The sequence below is a fragment of the Equus asinus genome, chromosome X, assembly GCF_041296235.1.
Source record: "Equus asinus isolate D_3611 breed Donkey chromosome X, EquAss-T2T_v2, whole genome shotgun sequence".
Taxonomy (NCBI): Eukaryota; Metazoa; Chordata; class Mammalia; order Perissodactyla; family Equidae; genus Equus; species Equus asinus.
The window spans coordinates 107,364,503-107,381,279 of NC_091820.1; the positions used below are offsets into that span (position 1 = coordinate 107,364,503).

At 38.4% G+C, this 16,777-nt stretch overlaps 1 protein-coding gene across 10 annotated transcripts in view; it reads right to left on the bottom strand.

The window, feature by feature from the left end:
* LRCH2 (leucine rich repeats and calponin homology domain containing 2) overlaps positions 1-16,777 on the bottom strand; it is a 123,400-nt gene that overhangs the window by 88,518 nt on the left and 18,105 nt on the right. For 9 of the 10 annotated variants that reach the window (XM_070502484.1, XM_070502483.1, XM_070502482.1 and 6 more), the window contains exon 2: positions 15,699-16,384. In XM_070502484.1, coding sequence (XP_070358585.1) covers positions 15,699-16,122 — 424 coding nt within the window. In that variant the 5' untranslated portion in view covers positions 16,123-16,384. Of the gene's footprint in view, positions 1-15,698; positions 16,385-16,490; positions 16,614-16,777 lie in introns of those variants that run through there. The other variant, XM_044763899.2, reaches the window with a different exon arrangement.

A 16,777-nucleotide genomic window follows, 5' to 3' on the forward strand; every position in this document is an offset into this window, starting at 1 on the left:
ACCCAAGTACAATAAGAAGTTGGTATAAAAAACTGCCATGCTCCTTCTCATAATTTTAACTTTAGAATTTGGACAAACATTTGCTATCAACTGTTGCAGAGAGCCACAGCACTGAATCAAACACTATAGGGAACTTTTGTATAGAATGCATTATCTGCCCTCAAGGAGTTTAAATTCCTCTTGGGGGAAGCACTGTACAGCTAAGAGCACAGTTGCACCTGGCTGTGTACACACATTAAATAGTTACTTAAACATCTAACAATAGAAGAACAGTTAATCAAAATATGGTACCTCCATACTATAGACTATCAGGCAGTCCTTTAAAATCATGTTATGAAATATTTTTCTTCAACAGAACAGTGGCAATAAGGAAAACTCGGAACAATTTGAAAGAGGAATGTACAACAGACTATAATGGGAAGACTTCTAAGGCAACAACATTACACACATAAATGTTGAGAAAATTCAGTCGTTAGGGGATGAGGTTTTTAATCAGGGAAGAAGCAGTGAACATACAGAGGAGTTGTTTGTGAGGGCCTTTAAGCTCTGATCCTGCTGAAGATGATAAACTTTGCAACTTGAAGGTAGCAGTTCCGCGATCTTAGCTTTGCTTATGACAAACAGAGGACAGCAGACCAATATAAGAAGAGAAAACTAGACCAAGGCATTTGAAAACACAACTTTAAACAATTAAGAGCTAGGCTACCAGGAAAATTGCTAAACCTAATCACAAAATATGCATTTATCTCCCAATTTTTCCTAGACTTCATCTACAAATATGACTTTCAAGACAATTTTTAAAACAACATATTATTCCTCAAAACATTTTATAATTTAATATTTTCAATGCCAAACATATTATTTAATGTCATAAACATTACTTACAAATCAATTTTATTAGTTAACTTAAATATTTAAAAGCAGCCAACTCTTCTAAAATAAAAACATATCCAATGGTACAATATAACAATATACAAGAACTATACCTAATTTGCACAAAGTGCAATAATCATATCTTTGCTTATGAAGCAATAATAAGCTGTCATTTCCTTTTACTTTTTTCTTTCTAACAGTTTTTCATTTTTAAAATAATATAACAGAGTAATAAAAACAAAATCAGGGAGACAATGAGAAGTCCAATCTGACTGGAGAAAACGGTACATACATGAGAAGTAGTTGAAAACACAACGGAAAAGGAAAGAAAGAGGTTGTGGAGGGACCTGAAAAGGCATCCAGGGTTCTACGAAGCAAGCTTAATTGAACAAATGTGTTAAACACCTACTATGCACCACACACTGCACTAAGTGTTGAAGTGTCAACAAAGTAACTACATTCAAAGAACTCCAAAATCAACAGAAAGAGAAATGTAAACAAAGACCTTTTCTTTGATTTTTACAAGCCACATTTTCTTCTAATGTTAACATTTCTGAAATCCACATACGCACTTATTGTGGTAGTGGGGTTTTTCCCCAGAAAAGTTATTAAATTGATGATGAATGCTATAATAGAGGAAATATAGTAACTGCAATTAAGGATCATTAACTGCTGTAATAGAGGTACAGAGTACTCACTATACATGGAGGATGAAGAAAAAGGGAAAAGATAACAAAGAAAGGCATGATGTGGGATATAAAAGATCAATAGGAGTTCACAAAGTAGAAAAGAGGGAGAAGGACATTAACAGTAGGGGGGAAAAATGGAGACATGGAACAGCATGATACCTTCAAGGAGCAGCATATAGTTTAGTTTGGTAGGCTGGAATGTAGAGTTTGGGGGCAGTATAAGATTAAACTGAAGAGCAGGTAGGCCAGGAATGCAAGGTGCATATAATATCCAAAAACCAATTGATGTAATTAATGCCATAAAGGACAAAACCCACACGATCATCTCAATAGACAAAGTATTTGACAAAATCCAACACCTTTTTATGATAAAAAAAAAGTTTTCTTTAATTAGGTATAAAAGGTAATTTCTTAAACCTGATAAAGAGTATGAAAAAAACAGAGCTAACATCATATTTAATGGTGAAAGACTGAATGCATTCCTCCTAAATTCAGGAACAAGACAAGAACGTCCACTCTCACCACATCTACTCATATTGCACTAGAAGTTCTAGCCAGGACAGTTAGGCAAGAAACAGAAATAAAAGGCATCCAGATTCAAAAGGAAGAAGTTAAACTCTCTATTTGCAGATGACATGATCTTGTATACAGAAAATCCTAATGAACCATTAAAAAACTATCAGAATGGGGGGCTGGCCCCGTGGCCGAGTGGTTAAGTTCACGCGCTCCACTGCAGGCGGCCCAGTGTTTCGTTAGTTCAAATCCTGGGCGCGGACATGGCACTGCTCATCAGACCACGCTGAGGCAGCGTCCCACATGCCACAACTAGAAGAACCCACAACGAAGAATACACAACTATGTACCAGGGGGCTTTGGGGAGAAAAAGGAAAAAATAAAATCTTTAAAAAAAAAAAAAACTATCAGAATGGGCAGTACACTCTTTGACATCAGCCTTAAAAGGATCTTTACAAATACAACGTCCACTCAGACAAGGGTAACAAAAGAAAAAATAAACAAGTGGGATTTCATCAGAATAAAGAGCTTCTGGAAGGCAAAGGAAATCAAGATCAAAATGAAAAAACAACCCGCCAACTGGGAGGAAATATTCGCAAATCATATATTTGATAAGGAGTTAATCTCCATAATATATAAAGAGCTCACACAACTGAACTACAAAAAAATAAACAACCCAATCAAAAAGTGGGCAGAGGATATGAACAGACATTTTTCCAAAGAAGATATACAGATGGACAATAGGCATATGAAAAGATGCTCAACATCACTAATCATCAGGGAGATACAAATCAAAACTACACTTAGATATCATCTTACGCCCATTAGAATGGCTATAATCACCAAGACAAAAGTTAATAAACGTCGGAGAAGTTGTGGAGAAAAGGGAACCCTCATCCACTGCTGGTGGGAATGCAAACTGGTGCAGCTACTTTGGAAAACAGTATGGAGACTTCTCAAAAAACTTAAAATAGAAATACAATATGACCCAGCTATTCCACTACTGGCTATTTATCCAAAGAACTTGAAATCAACAATACAAAGAGACTTATGTAGCCCTATGTTCACTGCAGCATTATTCACCACAGCCAAGAAGTGGAAGCAACCCAAGTGCCCAACAACTGATGACTGGATAAAGAAGATGTGGTATATACATACAATGGAATACTACTCAGCCATAAAAAAGACATAATCGTCCCATTCGCAACCACATGGATGGTCCTTGAGGGCATCATGTTAAGCAAATAAGCCAGACAGAGAAAGACAAACACTATATGATTTCACTCATATGTGGAATATAAACAAACTTACGGACAAAGAGAACAATTTAGTGGTTATCGGGGGAAGGGGGAGAGGGTGGACACAAGGGGTGCAGGGGCACATTTATATGGTGTTTGACGAATATTAATGTACAATTGAAATTTCACAATGTTATAAACTATTTAGACCACAATAAAAAATTTTCTAAAAAAACTATCAGAAGGAAGAAACAAGTCCAGCAAGCTTGCAAGATAAAAGATCATTATATAAAAATCCTATATTTCTACACACTAACAATGAACATCCAAAGAGAACATTAAGAAAAGAAATCCACTTATAATAGTATAAAAAAATTAAAAATTTAGGAAAACTAGGGGCTGGCCCCATGGCCGAGTGGTTAAGTTCGCGCGCTCCGCTGCAGGCGGCCCAGTGTTTCGTTGGTTCGAATCCAAAATGTTGTTGAAAGAAATTAAAGATATAAATAAATCAAAAGACATCTCATATTCACAGACTGGACAATTTAATATTGTTAACATGGCAAAACTCCCATAAGCTGACCTACAGATTCATCAAAATCCAAACTTGCAATTTCTGAAGAAACTGACAAGCTGATCCTAAAATTCATATGGGAATGCAAGGGTCCCAGAGTAGCCAAAGCAATATGGAAAAAGAACAATGTTGTAGGACCCACACCTGCTGATTATAAAACTTTATACATGGCTTCCTACAAAACTACGGAAATCAAAATAGTGTGATACGAGGATAAGATTAGACATATAGATCAATGGAATAGAACTGAGAGCCCAGAAGTATTCATTTACATTTATGGTCAATTGATTTTCAACAAGGCTAACAAGTGGATGAGGAATGAATGGCATTTTCAGGAAATGGTGCTAAGACAACTGGATATCTACATGTGTGAGAATGAAGTTGGACCCTGATCTCACACCATACACAATTCAAAATGGATAATATATCTAAATATAAGAGCTAAAACTATAAAACTCAAAAGAAAACATAAGAGTAAATATTCATAACCCTGGGTTAAGCAATGTTTTTTTAGATATGACACCAAAAGCATAAGCAACATAAAAAAAAATAGATGAAAAGGGCTTCATCAAAAATTTTAAATGTTGTGTTTCAAAGCAGAGAACCCACAGAATAGGAAAAATATTTGCAAACTATATATCTGATAAGGGACTTATGTACAAAATAAAAACAATAAAAACTCTTACAACTCAGTAATGAAAACACAATGCAATTAGAAAATGGGCAGAGTCTCAGTAGACATTTATCTTAGATCGAAGATGTACGAATGGCAAATAAACACATGAAAAGATGTTCAACATTATTAGTCATTAGGGAAATGCAAATCAAAACCATAATGAAATTACACTTCATACCCACTAGGATGACTATAAACAAAAACACAGATAATAACAAGTGTTGTCCAGTATATGAAAAAATTGAAATCCTCATACATTGTCAATGGGATTGTAAAATGGTGCAGCCACTTTGGAAAACAATTTAGCATTTCCTCAAAGTGTTAAACACAGAATTACCATATGACCCAGCAATTCAACTCCTACGTATATATATATACACACACACAAGATAAATGAAAACATACATTTACAAAAAAACTTGTACATGAATGTTCATAGTGTTGGGGCCGGGGGCAGACGACCCCAAAATATCCCACAATAGCACACTGGTTATTTTGAATTAAAGTTACTCAAGAAAGCAAAAAAGGACAGTCTGACCCTGCTGTCTCTGTTCCCCCTGAAAGCAGGAAATAAATCTCCCACGTGAAGGGTGCTCTCCCTGCATCCTTATCACCAGAGCTGGGGGAAGTCAGGGCCGAGGAGCCGGCATAAACAAACCTTGCTAATTTATTCCCTCAAGCCTCAACTCTGCTTAAATGCCTCACTAACTATGTACCTCAAATTTAAGCTTCTTTGTCCTGTCATTCCTCACAAATTCATTGTTTTCTTTATGTAAAAGATAAATATACTGCCTATTTAATTTACTCTCCAAGCATCATTTCTCTATGATCTCCAAAATGTACATATTAAACTGGGTTTTTCTCCTGTTAATCCAGTCTTGTGTCAGTTTTATTATTAGTCCAGCCATAAGAACACAAGAAGGGTAGAAAAGAGATTTTCCCCTCCCCAACAATAGCAGTATTATTTGTAACAGCCAAAAGAATAGAAACAACCCAATTGTCCATCAACTGATGAAAGGACAAACAAAATGTACAATGGAATATCACTCAGATATAAAAAGGAATAAGTACTGATACATGCTACAACATAAATGAACTTTGAAAACACTAAGGTAAATGCAAGAAGCCCATCACAAAAGGTCACATAGTTTATGAATCTATTTATAGGAAATGTCCAAAACAGGCAAATGTATAGAGACAGAAAATAGATCAGTGGTTGCCTAAGTCTAGAGGAGTGAAAGAGGAGGGGTAATGAGGAGGGACTGCTAATGGGTAGGGGATTTCTTTTGGGGGTGATGAAAATATTCCAAAATTAGATTGTAATGAGAGGTGTACAATTAACAACCAATAAACTATACACATTAAATGGGTGAATTTTTGGTATGTGAATTATAATCTCAATAAAGTGTTAAAGGCAGGGACGTATCTGGAAAAAAGACGATCAGTGTGTTAAAACGTGAAATTGAACCTCAAACTAGACATAAAATCAATTCCACAGTGATGAACAACTTAAACACTCAAAACAAACGTTTAAAACTCTTAGTAAAAAATGTAGATGAAAACATTCTTAAGACAAAAAAATAGTGACTACAAAAGATTGTTAAATTTGACTGTATTAAAATTTAGAGCATTTGTTCATCAAAAGACTCCTTAAAAAGTAAAAAGACAAGTTATAAACTAGAAGATATTCGCAATTTACAAAACCAGCAAATGATTAGTATAAGGAATTTTTTTTAACTCATAGACTTCCATAAGAAAAGGACAACCAACCAATAGAAGTTGGGCAAAATAAATGGAAAGCCATTTCACAGTACCGGAAACACACATAGCCAACAGACATTTGAAAATATGTTAACGTCAGTGGTGATCAGGGAAATGTAAATCAAGACAGGCTTCATTGAAATTTTAAACTCATTTGGCCAAAATGTTTCAATCTGACAATACCATGTGCTGGAAGCGATATTCATTGTATTCATAGGATCTCTTATATATGTCCTTGGAAATGTAAACTGTAAACCAGTTTGACATTATCTCCTTAAGTTGAACATCGACATACCATATAACCCAGCAATTCCACTCCCAAGTATATACATAAGAGAAATTCTTGCACACATACAACAGGAGACATGTACAGTAATGCTTATAGCAGCACTGTTCATAAGTGGAAAATGTGGAAACCCAAATGGCCATCAGCGAGAAAGTGGATAAACTGTGGTACAGTCACACGTGAAAGATAATGCAGCCATCAAAAAGAATGAACTAGAGCTTCACACAACAATCTGGCTGAATCTTAGGAACTTAATATTAAGTAATATAATATAAAAATTACTAGTTATATTAAGCAGAGTGCATGTATTAGCTTTTTTTACACTTTTTAAAAAATGTTCAAAACAAGGAATAAGCAATGTGTTGTTAAAGAGCTGGCTTACTGGCTCCATGCTGTTTTAGTAGCTACAAGTGACAATCAGATTTGCATATTAGAAAGAGTACTCTGGCTACAGCATGAAGGACTAACTGAACTTGAAGCAAACATGAGGCAGAGAGATCATTCAGGAAAACTGTTCATAGGTCCAGTTAAAGGTGAGAAGAGGAGGACCTGAACAACAATGGCATTGAGAATAGACAGGAAGGAAACAGATCTGAAAGCTATTCAAGAGCTACGATCACCAGGCCTTAGTTCCTAACTAGATATAGAGGGTAAAGGAAGGGGGAGAATGAAAATCATTCCTAAGTTTCTGGTCTAGGTGACCAGAGGGCCTAGAATCAATAACAAGAGTTGATTTTTTTTTTTTGATATTTTGAGTTCGAAGAGACTCTGGGATGGCAATATTCATGTAGTTTCCTCCCTTTATGAGTAACTATAAAATCGGATCCTTCCCCGACTCCAAGGCCTATCCTCCTTCTCCTTTATAAAGCTCTCTCTGATGTTCTAGCAACACAATCAGACGTCATCTCTCCCTCTTTGAACCTGCATTGAACTTTGTTTTCATTTACCACATTTATCTTACTCTAGCCCAGCGTTTCTCAATCCTGGCACCACTGACCTTTTGGACTAGATAAATGTTTGTTGTGTGGGGCAGTCCTGCTCACTGCAGGATGCTTAGCAGCATCCCTGACCTCTCCAGACACCACCAAATATCCCCTGGGGGCAAATCTTCCCCCAGCTGAGAACCACTGACCTAGCCTATATAACAGACATGTGAGTACTTATTTCATACCACTATGAAATGATAAATTCCTTAAAGGCAGCAACTTTACAACCCTTCCATTTACATAAACTAGATATGACAAATCCATTCATACATACTCATCAAGATAGGTTAAGGAGACATTTATGTTCAATCCACTATTTTTAAAGATTTTATTTTTCCTTTTTCTCCCCAAAGCCCCCTGGTACAGAGTTGTATATTTTCAGTCATGGGTCCTTCTAGTTGTGGCATGTGGGACGCCACCTCAGCATTGCCTGATGAGCGGTGCTGTGTCCGTGCCCAGGATCCAAACCGGCGAAACCCTGGGCCACCAAAGTGGGGCACGCGAACCCAACCACTCGGCCACGGGGCCGGCCCCCCAATTCACTATTTTTAATTTATAAATATCTTTAAAAGTAACAGATTTCCCATTGACATAGACATCCTCAACCAATTAGCTCAAAGTATTATATTAAGGATTTATATACTGTAATTACTTTGTTTAAGAGGGAAAAATTCTAGGCTGCACGTTCTAGAGTCTCTTAAGGGTGTAATCATTTATCAAAGCCATTTTTGAGTGACATTCAAATTCATAAATGTTCTAGAATTGGTTAGTCTCCATAGAGTTCAAATAAAAGTTTATACCTGGGGCTGGATCCATGGCCGAGTGGTTAAGTTTGCGTGCTCTGCTTCAGCGGCCCAGGATTTTGCCAGTTCAGACACTGGCCTGCTCATCAAGCCATGCTGAGGTGGCATCCCACATAGCAGAGCCAGAAGGAGCTACAACTAGAATATACAACTAGGCACTGGGAGGCTCTGGGGAGAAGAAGAAGGAAAAAAAAAAAAGAAGATTGGCAACAGATGTGAGCTCAGGTGCCAATCTTTAAAAAAAAGAAAAAGTTTATGCCACAGTTATTTTATTTCTGTCTTTTGTCACCTTGAATCCCTAATATTACACATAAATTCTACTGAAAGAGACTGAAGGAATTAATTTAAAAGTAAAGTGACAACAAACTCTGCCACAAATGATAAAAGAGTGCACAAAATTAACAATGTCTACAAATAGGAAAGGACTTACTTTCCTATTTGGGAAAAAAATTTTCTTTAAAAAATTTCATATCAAAAAATACATTAGAAAATATCTGTTGTTTAATTATCCACTGCAGTCCTGTGACTGGTATTCTTTAAGTGGAATGCTATCAATTTATAATTTATTTGAAACAGGAGAAATGCAAAGACTCAAAGTTAAAGTCTGACCTTTAGCAGAGTGAGCGCACTAGTTTAAAGTGAGACTAAACACAAACTTAAATTATTGCTATAAAACTGACTTGGCCAGTTTTCTTTTATTACATTAAATGTTTCCCTGGAGTGTCAGGTATTTTTTTCTATAAAAAGGAAGCAGACAAAACTTTCTAAAACTTTTCAGAGAACTGATTATAAGAGTATTACAATGCTTCAAGAAGTACCCAAATACATCTGAAGCATAGGGAAAACTAAAATATTTCCCCTTCTAGGTCATGATGATAAACAGCCTCTGTAGGACGAGAGTGGGCATCACACAGCTTAAGTATCCCTGAGAGTGGGTTGCTCGTATGGGCTGGGAGAAAGATATGCCCTTTTGCAAAGTGTCACTGTGTGCCTTGGAACTTAAACAAATACTACCTCCCAGGGAATCAATATGCTGTAAGTCCTCAATTATTTTTATTTGTGAAAAGTGTCCCTAGCATCATCTCTTATTTTGTCAGTAAGTTTCTGGATCTTGTCTACCTTTATCCTTTTGATGAAAAATAAATGCTTCAGAATTTATATTACAAATAATCTAAATCAGGGGCCAGCCCTATGGCCTAGTGGTTAAGTTCAGCGCACTCCACTTCTGCTGCCTGGGTTTGGTTCCCAGCGTGGACCTACACCATTCATCAGCAGCCATGCTGTGGGAGTGACCCACATACAAAATAGAGGAAGACTGGGACAGATGTTAGCTCAGGGTGAATCTTCCTCAGAAAAAAAAAAATAATAATCTAAATCAAAATACTGAATTTTAAACTCTAAGCAAAGTATCCCTATAACTCCAATTCTAAAACATCCCAATCATCCACTTCTGTTCTTTTATCTGCCATGCAGTATATATGCTAATTTTGTTCAGAAAACATGATAAGCTAGTATTTTCCAAAAGTAACTAATTTAGCTGCTTACTACACAGTCCTAATTCTAAACTGTGGTTTATTCTCCATATTGATTCCTTAAAGCATTTTGCTCTATTGAGTACCTTTTCTTATGCTCACCAATCTTGTTTTCCCTGATGACACTCAGTTCTTTATTTTTTCAAAGATTGGCACCTGAACTAACAACTCTTGCCAATCTTTTTTCCCCCTTCTTCTTCCCCCCAAATCCCCCCAGTACCTAGTTGTATATTGTAGTTGTGGGTCCTTCTAGGTGTGGCATGTGGGACGCCACCTCAACATGGCCTGACGAGCGGTGCCATGTCGGCGCCCAGGATCTGAAATGGTGAAACCCTGGGCTGTGGAAGCCGAGCATGAAAACCTAACTGCCCAGCCATGGGGCTGGCCCCTAATTTTTTTCTCTTTTTTTTAAGGAAGATTAGCACTGAGCTAACTGCCGCCAATCTTCCTCTTTTTGCTGAGGAAGACTGGCCCTGAGCTAACATCCGTGCCCATCTTCCTCTACTTTATACGTGGGACGCCTACCACAGCATGGCTTGCCGACCGGTGTCATGTCCACACCCGGGATCCAAACCAGCAAACCTGGGTCGCTGAAGCGGAATGCCCGCACTTAACCGCTGAGCCACCGGGCCACCCCCAGCCCCTAAATTTAATCTTAAATAAGTGAGTCAGGAGCCAGTCGTGGCCTAACAGTTGGGTTCTCGGGCTTGGCTTCAGTTCCATATCACTTATTTGTACAGTTTATGAAGGTATACAATTTTGAATATTGTTATATATTACACTTGTCTTCTAATTGTTACACATATTACTGTACACTTTCAACTATTCTATAAACCCTTCAAGGACAAGAACCATGTCTCTTTCTTTTCTATTGGCCATAATCATCTTTCCAAAGTTGGAGTTCAATAAATGCTTGCTTAATGAATCTATTCTAAAACCATCAGAAAGAGAGGCATGAAGACAAGCTATGCAAATACCACAAACAAAACACACTGCACCACAAACAAAAACTATATAACTTATAAAGTTAAAAAAGCATTTATTTTTCAGAATAAAGAACATATTTATTAGCACAGTGTTTAATAATAGCTTTAAGGAGAGACTGTGTTACAATGGAAATAACACTGGAATAGTGAGTGCTAGAGCTGGAAAACCTAGGCTCTGCCCCACACTCTGCTCTGCCCCACACTCTGCCATACACTAGCCATTTAACTTAGGGCAAATCACTTAACCTCTCTCAATAACAAGGAGTAATTACTATGTACTCTGCCCAGCTCACAGGGCTATTATTAGGGTACAATAGGATAATATATGGGAAGGTACTTAGAAATTTATAAAGAGCTGTAAGAATGGTATTATTTTAATGATGAACGTACCCTCCAATTTAAGATAACATTTTATTTTAAAATGTGAACTTGCAAAAGAAAGAAATTGAAGGGCAACTATTTATGCTATACAATTCATCACCGAATAAAATAAATCACTACAAGGTCCAGCAACTCAAATTCAATCTAGAGCAAATAAAATATGAGTCAACTGTCAAAAATGTGCTTCACGTTCAATTTTTCAGGAAGACATTTATTACATAAAGCAAGGCAGATATTTCAATCAGGCCACAAAATCACAACCACAAGCTCATTCACTGAGTGCACTGAGGGCCTTCACCTATGTAACAAAATCAGATGTTGTGAAGTTTATCTAACTCCATTTTACAACCTGATACAATGCACCATGCCCCACAGTTGAAGAGGTGAACCAGCACATGTAGGAAATACTAGAGTTGACTCCAGGTTTACAGGAAAACATGTGATTAACCAGGCCACAGCACAATCTGATGTATGTAAGAATTCCTAAATCTGTTTCACAGACCTATTGTTTATGGACATAAAGACGTACGAAGGAGCAGAGAGAGCAGCTGCAAGTAGGCTAAGACTTATTTGTAGCACTGGTGACAAAGTGAAATATGAAAAGTTTCAGGATTTGTTTGGGTAGCCATTAAAATCATTTTCAAGCTCTCTAAGGTCAACAAATTATCACAGTATCCAGACAGACTAAAAAGTTCTAGGCAATTTCCCTTTGTCTTGCCAAGTCTACCTACAGACCATCAAAGACAAAACATTACAACAAGAGGCAGCCACTTCCCTGAAATGGGTTACCAACTTTCTGATCCCTGTTTTTAAGTCTTTATACGAGTAAGTACTTTAATCAAGAAGTATCTGGAAGACAGATCTATTCAAAAAGGTCAGGAGCTCTAACCACCAATTGGAGATTCAAGTAAATTAGCAAACTCTCCCTTTCGAATGCTAATCTCCTGGAAAGACTGCCATAATTAGTTAGCTTTGTGCTCCAACCCAGCAAAGGAAAAGGAATGAGGCTGAAGAGGGAAAAAGAAACAAGGAGGGCAGCAGGAGTTCCAGAAGGGGCAAGCATAGAGCGACACCAGAAATGCAAAGAGAAGTAAAAGAAACAACGAAGATAAACTCTGGCAACAGCTACCTACTATCCATTTTCCCTCATAACAAGACTATTAATAGAGAAAATAAGATTTTGCTGCTACATATTTTGGGGGCACTATTTTATTAATGCAAATTTATCGAACACTATTAAATGTAAACCGGAGTTATTCATGGGAACTGAAAAAACTATAGCTTCCTGGTAAGTTTCTACTCTCTATAGACATAACATGATGAGAAAAATGAGTCTCTGCTTCACACAAGCCTATAAAAAAATATACTGAACTAAAACTTGAACACTTAGTTCCCAATTTTGGTTTTGACCTTCTTGACAAGTGGCTTTAGGTTAGTCACTAAACTTTTATCAACGCTCTCATTCACTCAATAAATATTTCTTGAGTGCCTAAAAACTGAGCTATTTTAGAGTTTCTCAACCCTGACTGTGCATCAGAATCACCTGGGAAGACTTTAAAAAAAAAGAAAACAACTATCTTGGCCCCTGAGATGCTAATTTAATTGGTCTGGGGTGGGGCCCAGGCTCAGGTTTAAAATCGCCCCTGCGATTTTAATACGCAGCCAAGGTGGAGAATCACCAGTCTATTTTATCTTACGTATATGAGAGGAACAGCGAAATAAGGCAAAAAGCCTTCCCCCTGCCTTTGAAATTTACCAATTTCCCCTTCTTATCCAAGTTTCTTTTAACCCAGATTCTCACCACGTCACACCTAAATTAACAAAATAGCTTCCTACCTATTTTCCTTCCTCCAGTCTCTTCTCAATTCAATAAACCATTACATACTTGTCTAATCAGTTTGGTTCCAAAACATTATCCCACTGAGAGTCACTTTAAGTATAATAATACCAACAAACAACTGTTTTCGCCAAACAGAGGATATATTGTCTGTATACGGATGTGTATGTTTATGTGTGTATGTGTATGTATGTATGTAAAATCTCAAACATGCTCTATTTTTCCTCAGTTCCAGTGTACCTACCTCCATTTATACATAAGGGATACTAGTCTCTATACATACAAAAATATTGCCCCTAAAGAGTCCATGGCTGAATTTTGTCAAAAATTAATGACAAATGAGTCACCTGTAGATTTCTCATTTACATTTTGAAGTGTTCCCACAAGGAACATACATTCAACTGAAAAAAATAAAAGTAAGATGAGGTGGAATTATCTCAAAATGTCCTGTGTTACCGTAGACACTGATAAATTCTATGATGAATGAATGTTTCCCAAGAATAAATATAGTTCTGGTTTGTGTTAAAGCTTGCCTCAGAAAACCAACGGAAGACTTAAAAGCCAAAGGTTACAACCACATAAGATGATATTCATATTCATGAAAAATATTATCAACTACAATGTAAGTAATGTATAAGAAGAAGACTGAACGAGTATGTGACTGACTGATTCCCTGCCTGTAGGAGCTCTCCATCTTCTCAGGGACAGCAAGACATAAACAAAAAGAAAATAAAGCCAGCACTAGCAAGTGGTAAAGACAATAAGTACCAGGGGAATTCAAAGAAATAGGGGACGGCTAAGGGAGTTGGAGACAGCTTTTTGGAAAAGTTTGGTTTTGAACAAAATTAAATAGGTGGAGAAGAGAATGAAATCCCAAGCATATGGACGACCTTCTACAAAAATGAGGCAAAAATTCATAAAATCTATTTGAGGGGCAGGGAGTTGACCTAGTTGAAACAGAGGGTTCTATGCAGGAGCATTCGAGGAGGTAAGGTGGCAAGAATAAACTGGAGCCTGACAGAGAAGGCCCTGAATGCCAAGGGAGGATGTTTAAACCTTGCCCTACAGAGAGAGAGATCCTTTTTAGGTTATAAAGAACAATAAGTAAAACAATATATCGCTATAATGATGCAGTCTAAAACGATTTTTCTTGAAGCCTTTGAAAAACATACGAAGTAGTGTATCTTGCCAATATATTCATGGATATGTGAACATATTGTTTAGGAAATCTGTTCAGAGTGAAGTAGTAAATACTCAAACATGCTTTCCAAAATATACAATCAGTGATCAATTACGCATTCATAGTTCTTAGGATAATTCCTAACAGAGTAATTGGGTGGAAGGCTCCAATTTTAGGTTTTCCTCTCTCCACCCTCCTCCAAACACATACCTTGATTTAATATCTAGAAACTGAATACACTGAAATAGCGTTATTCTGAAAATAAGAGGTCTTTTATTACTTCTCATTATGGGTGAATTTACTTACTAGGTTGTTTTAAAATGACTACGTCTATTAAAATAATTTTGTCCATGATTTCTTTCAGCAAAACGGAAGACACACAAATAACAAATTTAAAGATTATGAAAAGCAAAAAGACCTTTCATCAAACCAAAACACACCTATTTTAGCATTGGTTTACAAGGCAGAGGGGAAACAGAATGCGTTCATAACAAAAAATACCGTCCACAACAAAGAGTACCAGAGAGTATATGAAAAACATTACAATAGTCAATTTCTCATCCAAAATTATAGGCCATTAACCCACAACTCCGTAAAGAATGGAGTTAATTTTGTTTCTCAAAAATGGCTTACAACTTTTGGCTATTTCTGCTATAAAAATTAAGACTCTAACGTAACTCAAAACAAGGATTCTTTCCCCTAGTAACCAGACACGCAAGTGATTGATGATTTAATTTGCCACTGCAGCAAATACTAATTTAACCACCACTACCTTCTCAACACCGGGAAAATGAAAAATCTCAGTCTTTAAAGACATACATGACAAGAAGGCAAAAATATTTTAGGATGATTAAAACACACGGACCAAATAAGAACACAGAAAAACCGTGGCAATACTGCTGCTGTACTATGAAAAGGGATATGCCATTCTTGCAGGCACGTATGCCTTTAAGAAATGTGTATAGATTATGATTTTATGTATTCTCTTTTTTTTTCCTCCGGGAAAGATGGTAACATCCAGGAGAGTTGGAGGAAGCGCATTAAGGAAGGTGTCGATATAAGGAAGGTATCGATCCCCCCTCCCCACCTCTTACTGGAGAAACTCGCTGTAACAATAATGTTCTTTCACCCCTCACATCCCACCCGGTTTCCAGACATCCTGCAATCGGCACTGCCCACCCCCACCTCCCCTATTCCCTTCTCTGCCCCTCACATTCAGGAGAACAGGCTGCTGCGACTTTTTCAGTCTCGCCGCCCCCGCGCACCCGCCTAGACCAGCAGAGTCCAACGACGCGGCCACGCAGCCACCCACTGCCCCCACCTCCTCCTTCTGAGCTCAGCTTCCCTCCCCCAACCCTCCCCGCCGCGCCCCCCTCGTCCTGTCACCTGCTTGGGTGGTGTCCGTCAGGTCGTAGCCGCTGCCCGGGAAGTCTCGGAGTTTCCTACCACTGAGGCTCAGGATGCCGGAGTTGCCCGCCTCCTCCAGGGCCCGGTCCAGGCTCCTCACCGTGTGCTGAGGCTGCAGGCTCCCCGGGTTCCACTGCGGCCCGTTGGGGAACGGCTGACCGAAAAGAGTCGGTACCGGGATGGGCACCACCAGGGTCCCGCCACCGCCGCCGCCTCCCCCTCCGGCTCCGCCACCTCCCACTCCGGCCGCGCCACCGCCACCGCTATTTCCACCTCCACCACAACCGCCGCCCCCAGTGTTACCACCACCTCCCTGACTCGCCGCCATGTTCCTGGGAGAGAGAATAGCCCCCGACAATACTCCCAGCTTGTGCCGCGAGTGTAGGGGGTTCTTAGAACGCATGCGCAGAATGGGGGCGGAGGGGGGGGCGCGAGGTAGAGAGTGGGAAGGAACAGGGGGCGGGCTAGGAGGAGGTGTTGGTTGGAGAAGAGACGATGTTCAAACGTGCAGAACGCTTGCTTTAAGAAATGTATTATCAGACGAAGGATGCTAAATCCCGGTTCCGCTGTTTTGGGTACCAAAATCTTGCGAAGCGACACCAGCTTAACTATAGGTCATTTGGCGATCTGTCCCCAAATCTCTAAATTGCTTCACCTTTTTCGTTCTGCAAAACAAAGGCAAATATATTAGATAGGAATGAAAGGGATTCGTTTCAGCATATATCGAAACAGCTTTAGAAGGACTATCAGCCACCTTATTGAAACGCTTACCGCAAATGCCTCAGGAATCGTTTACCAGTGTTAACACGGAGAGAAATGTTGGGAGTCATTTGGGGAGGAAAATTGGTACAGAACTGAGTTTTAAGCATATATGAATTTTGCCTTAATTTAGAGTTCCAAAATAGGAAAAGACTTCACATGTTTTCAAGGAAGCCTCTCGCTTCAGTGTCTGTGGGTCTCAGCCAAACTGCTGCCTTCCAAAACTTGGAAAAGTTCTCTGCATTCTGTTCTATCACTCTTTGAAGTTGTGCCAAGATCTCCAAAATATCTCGAGTTTC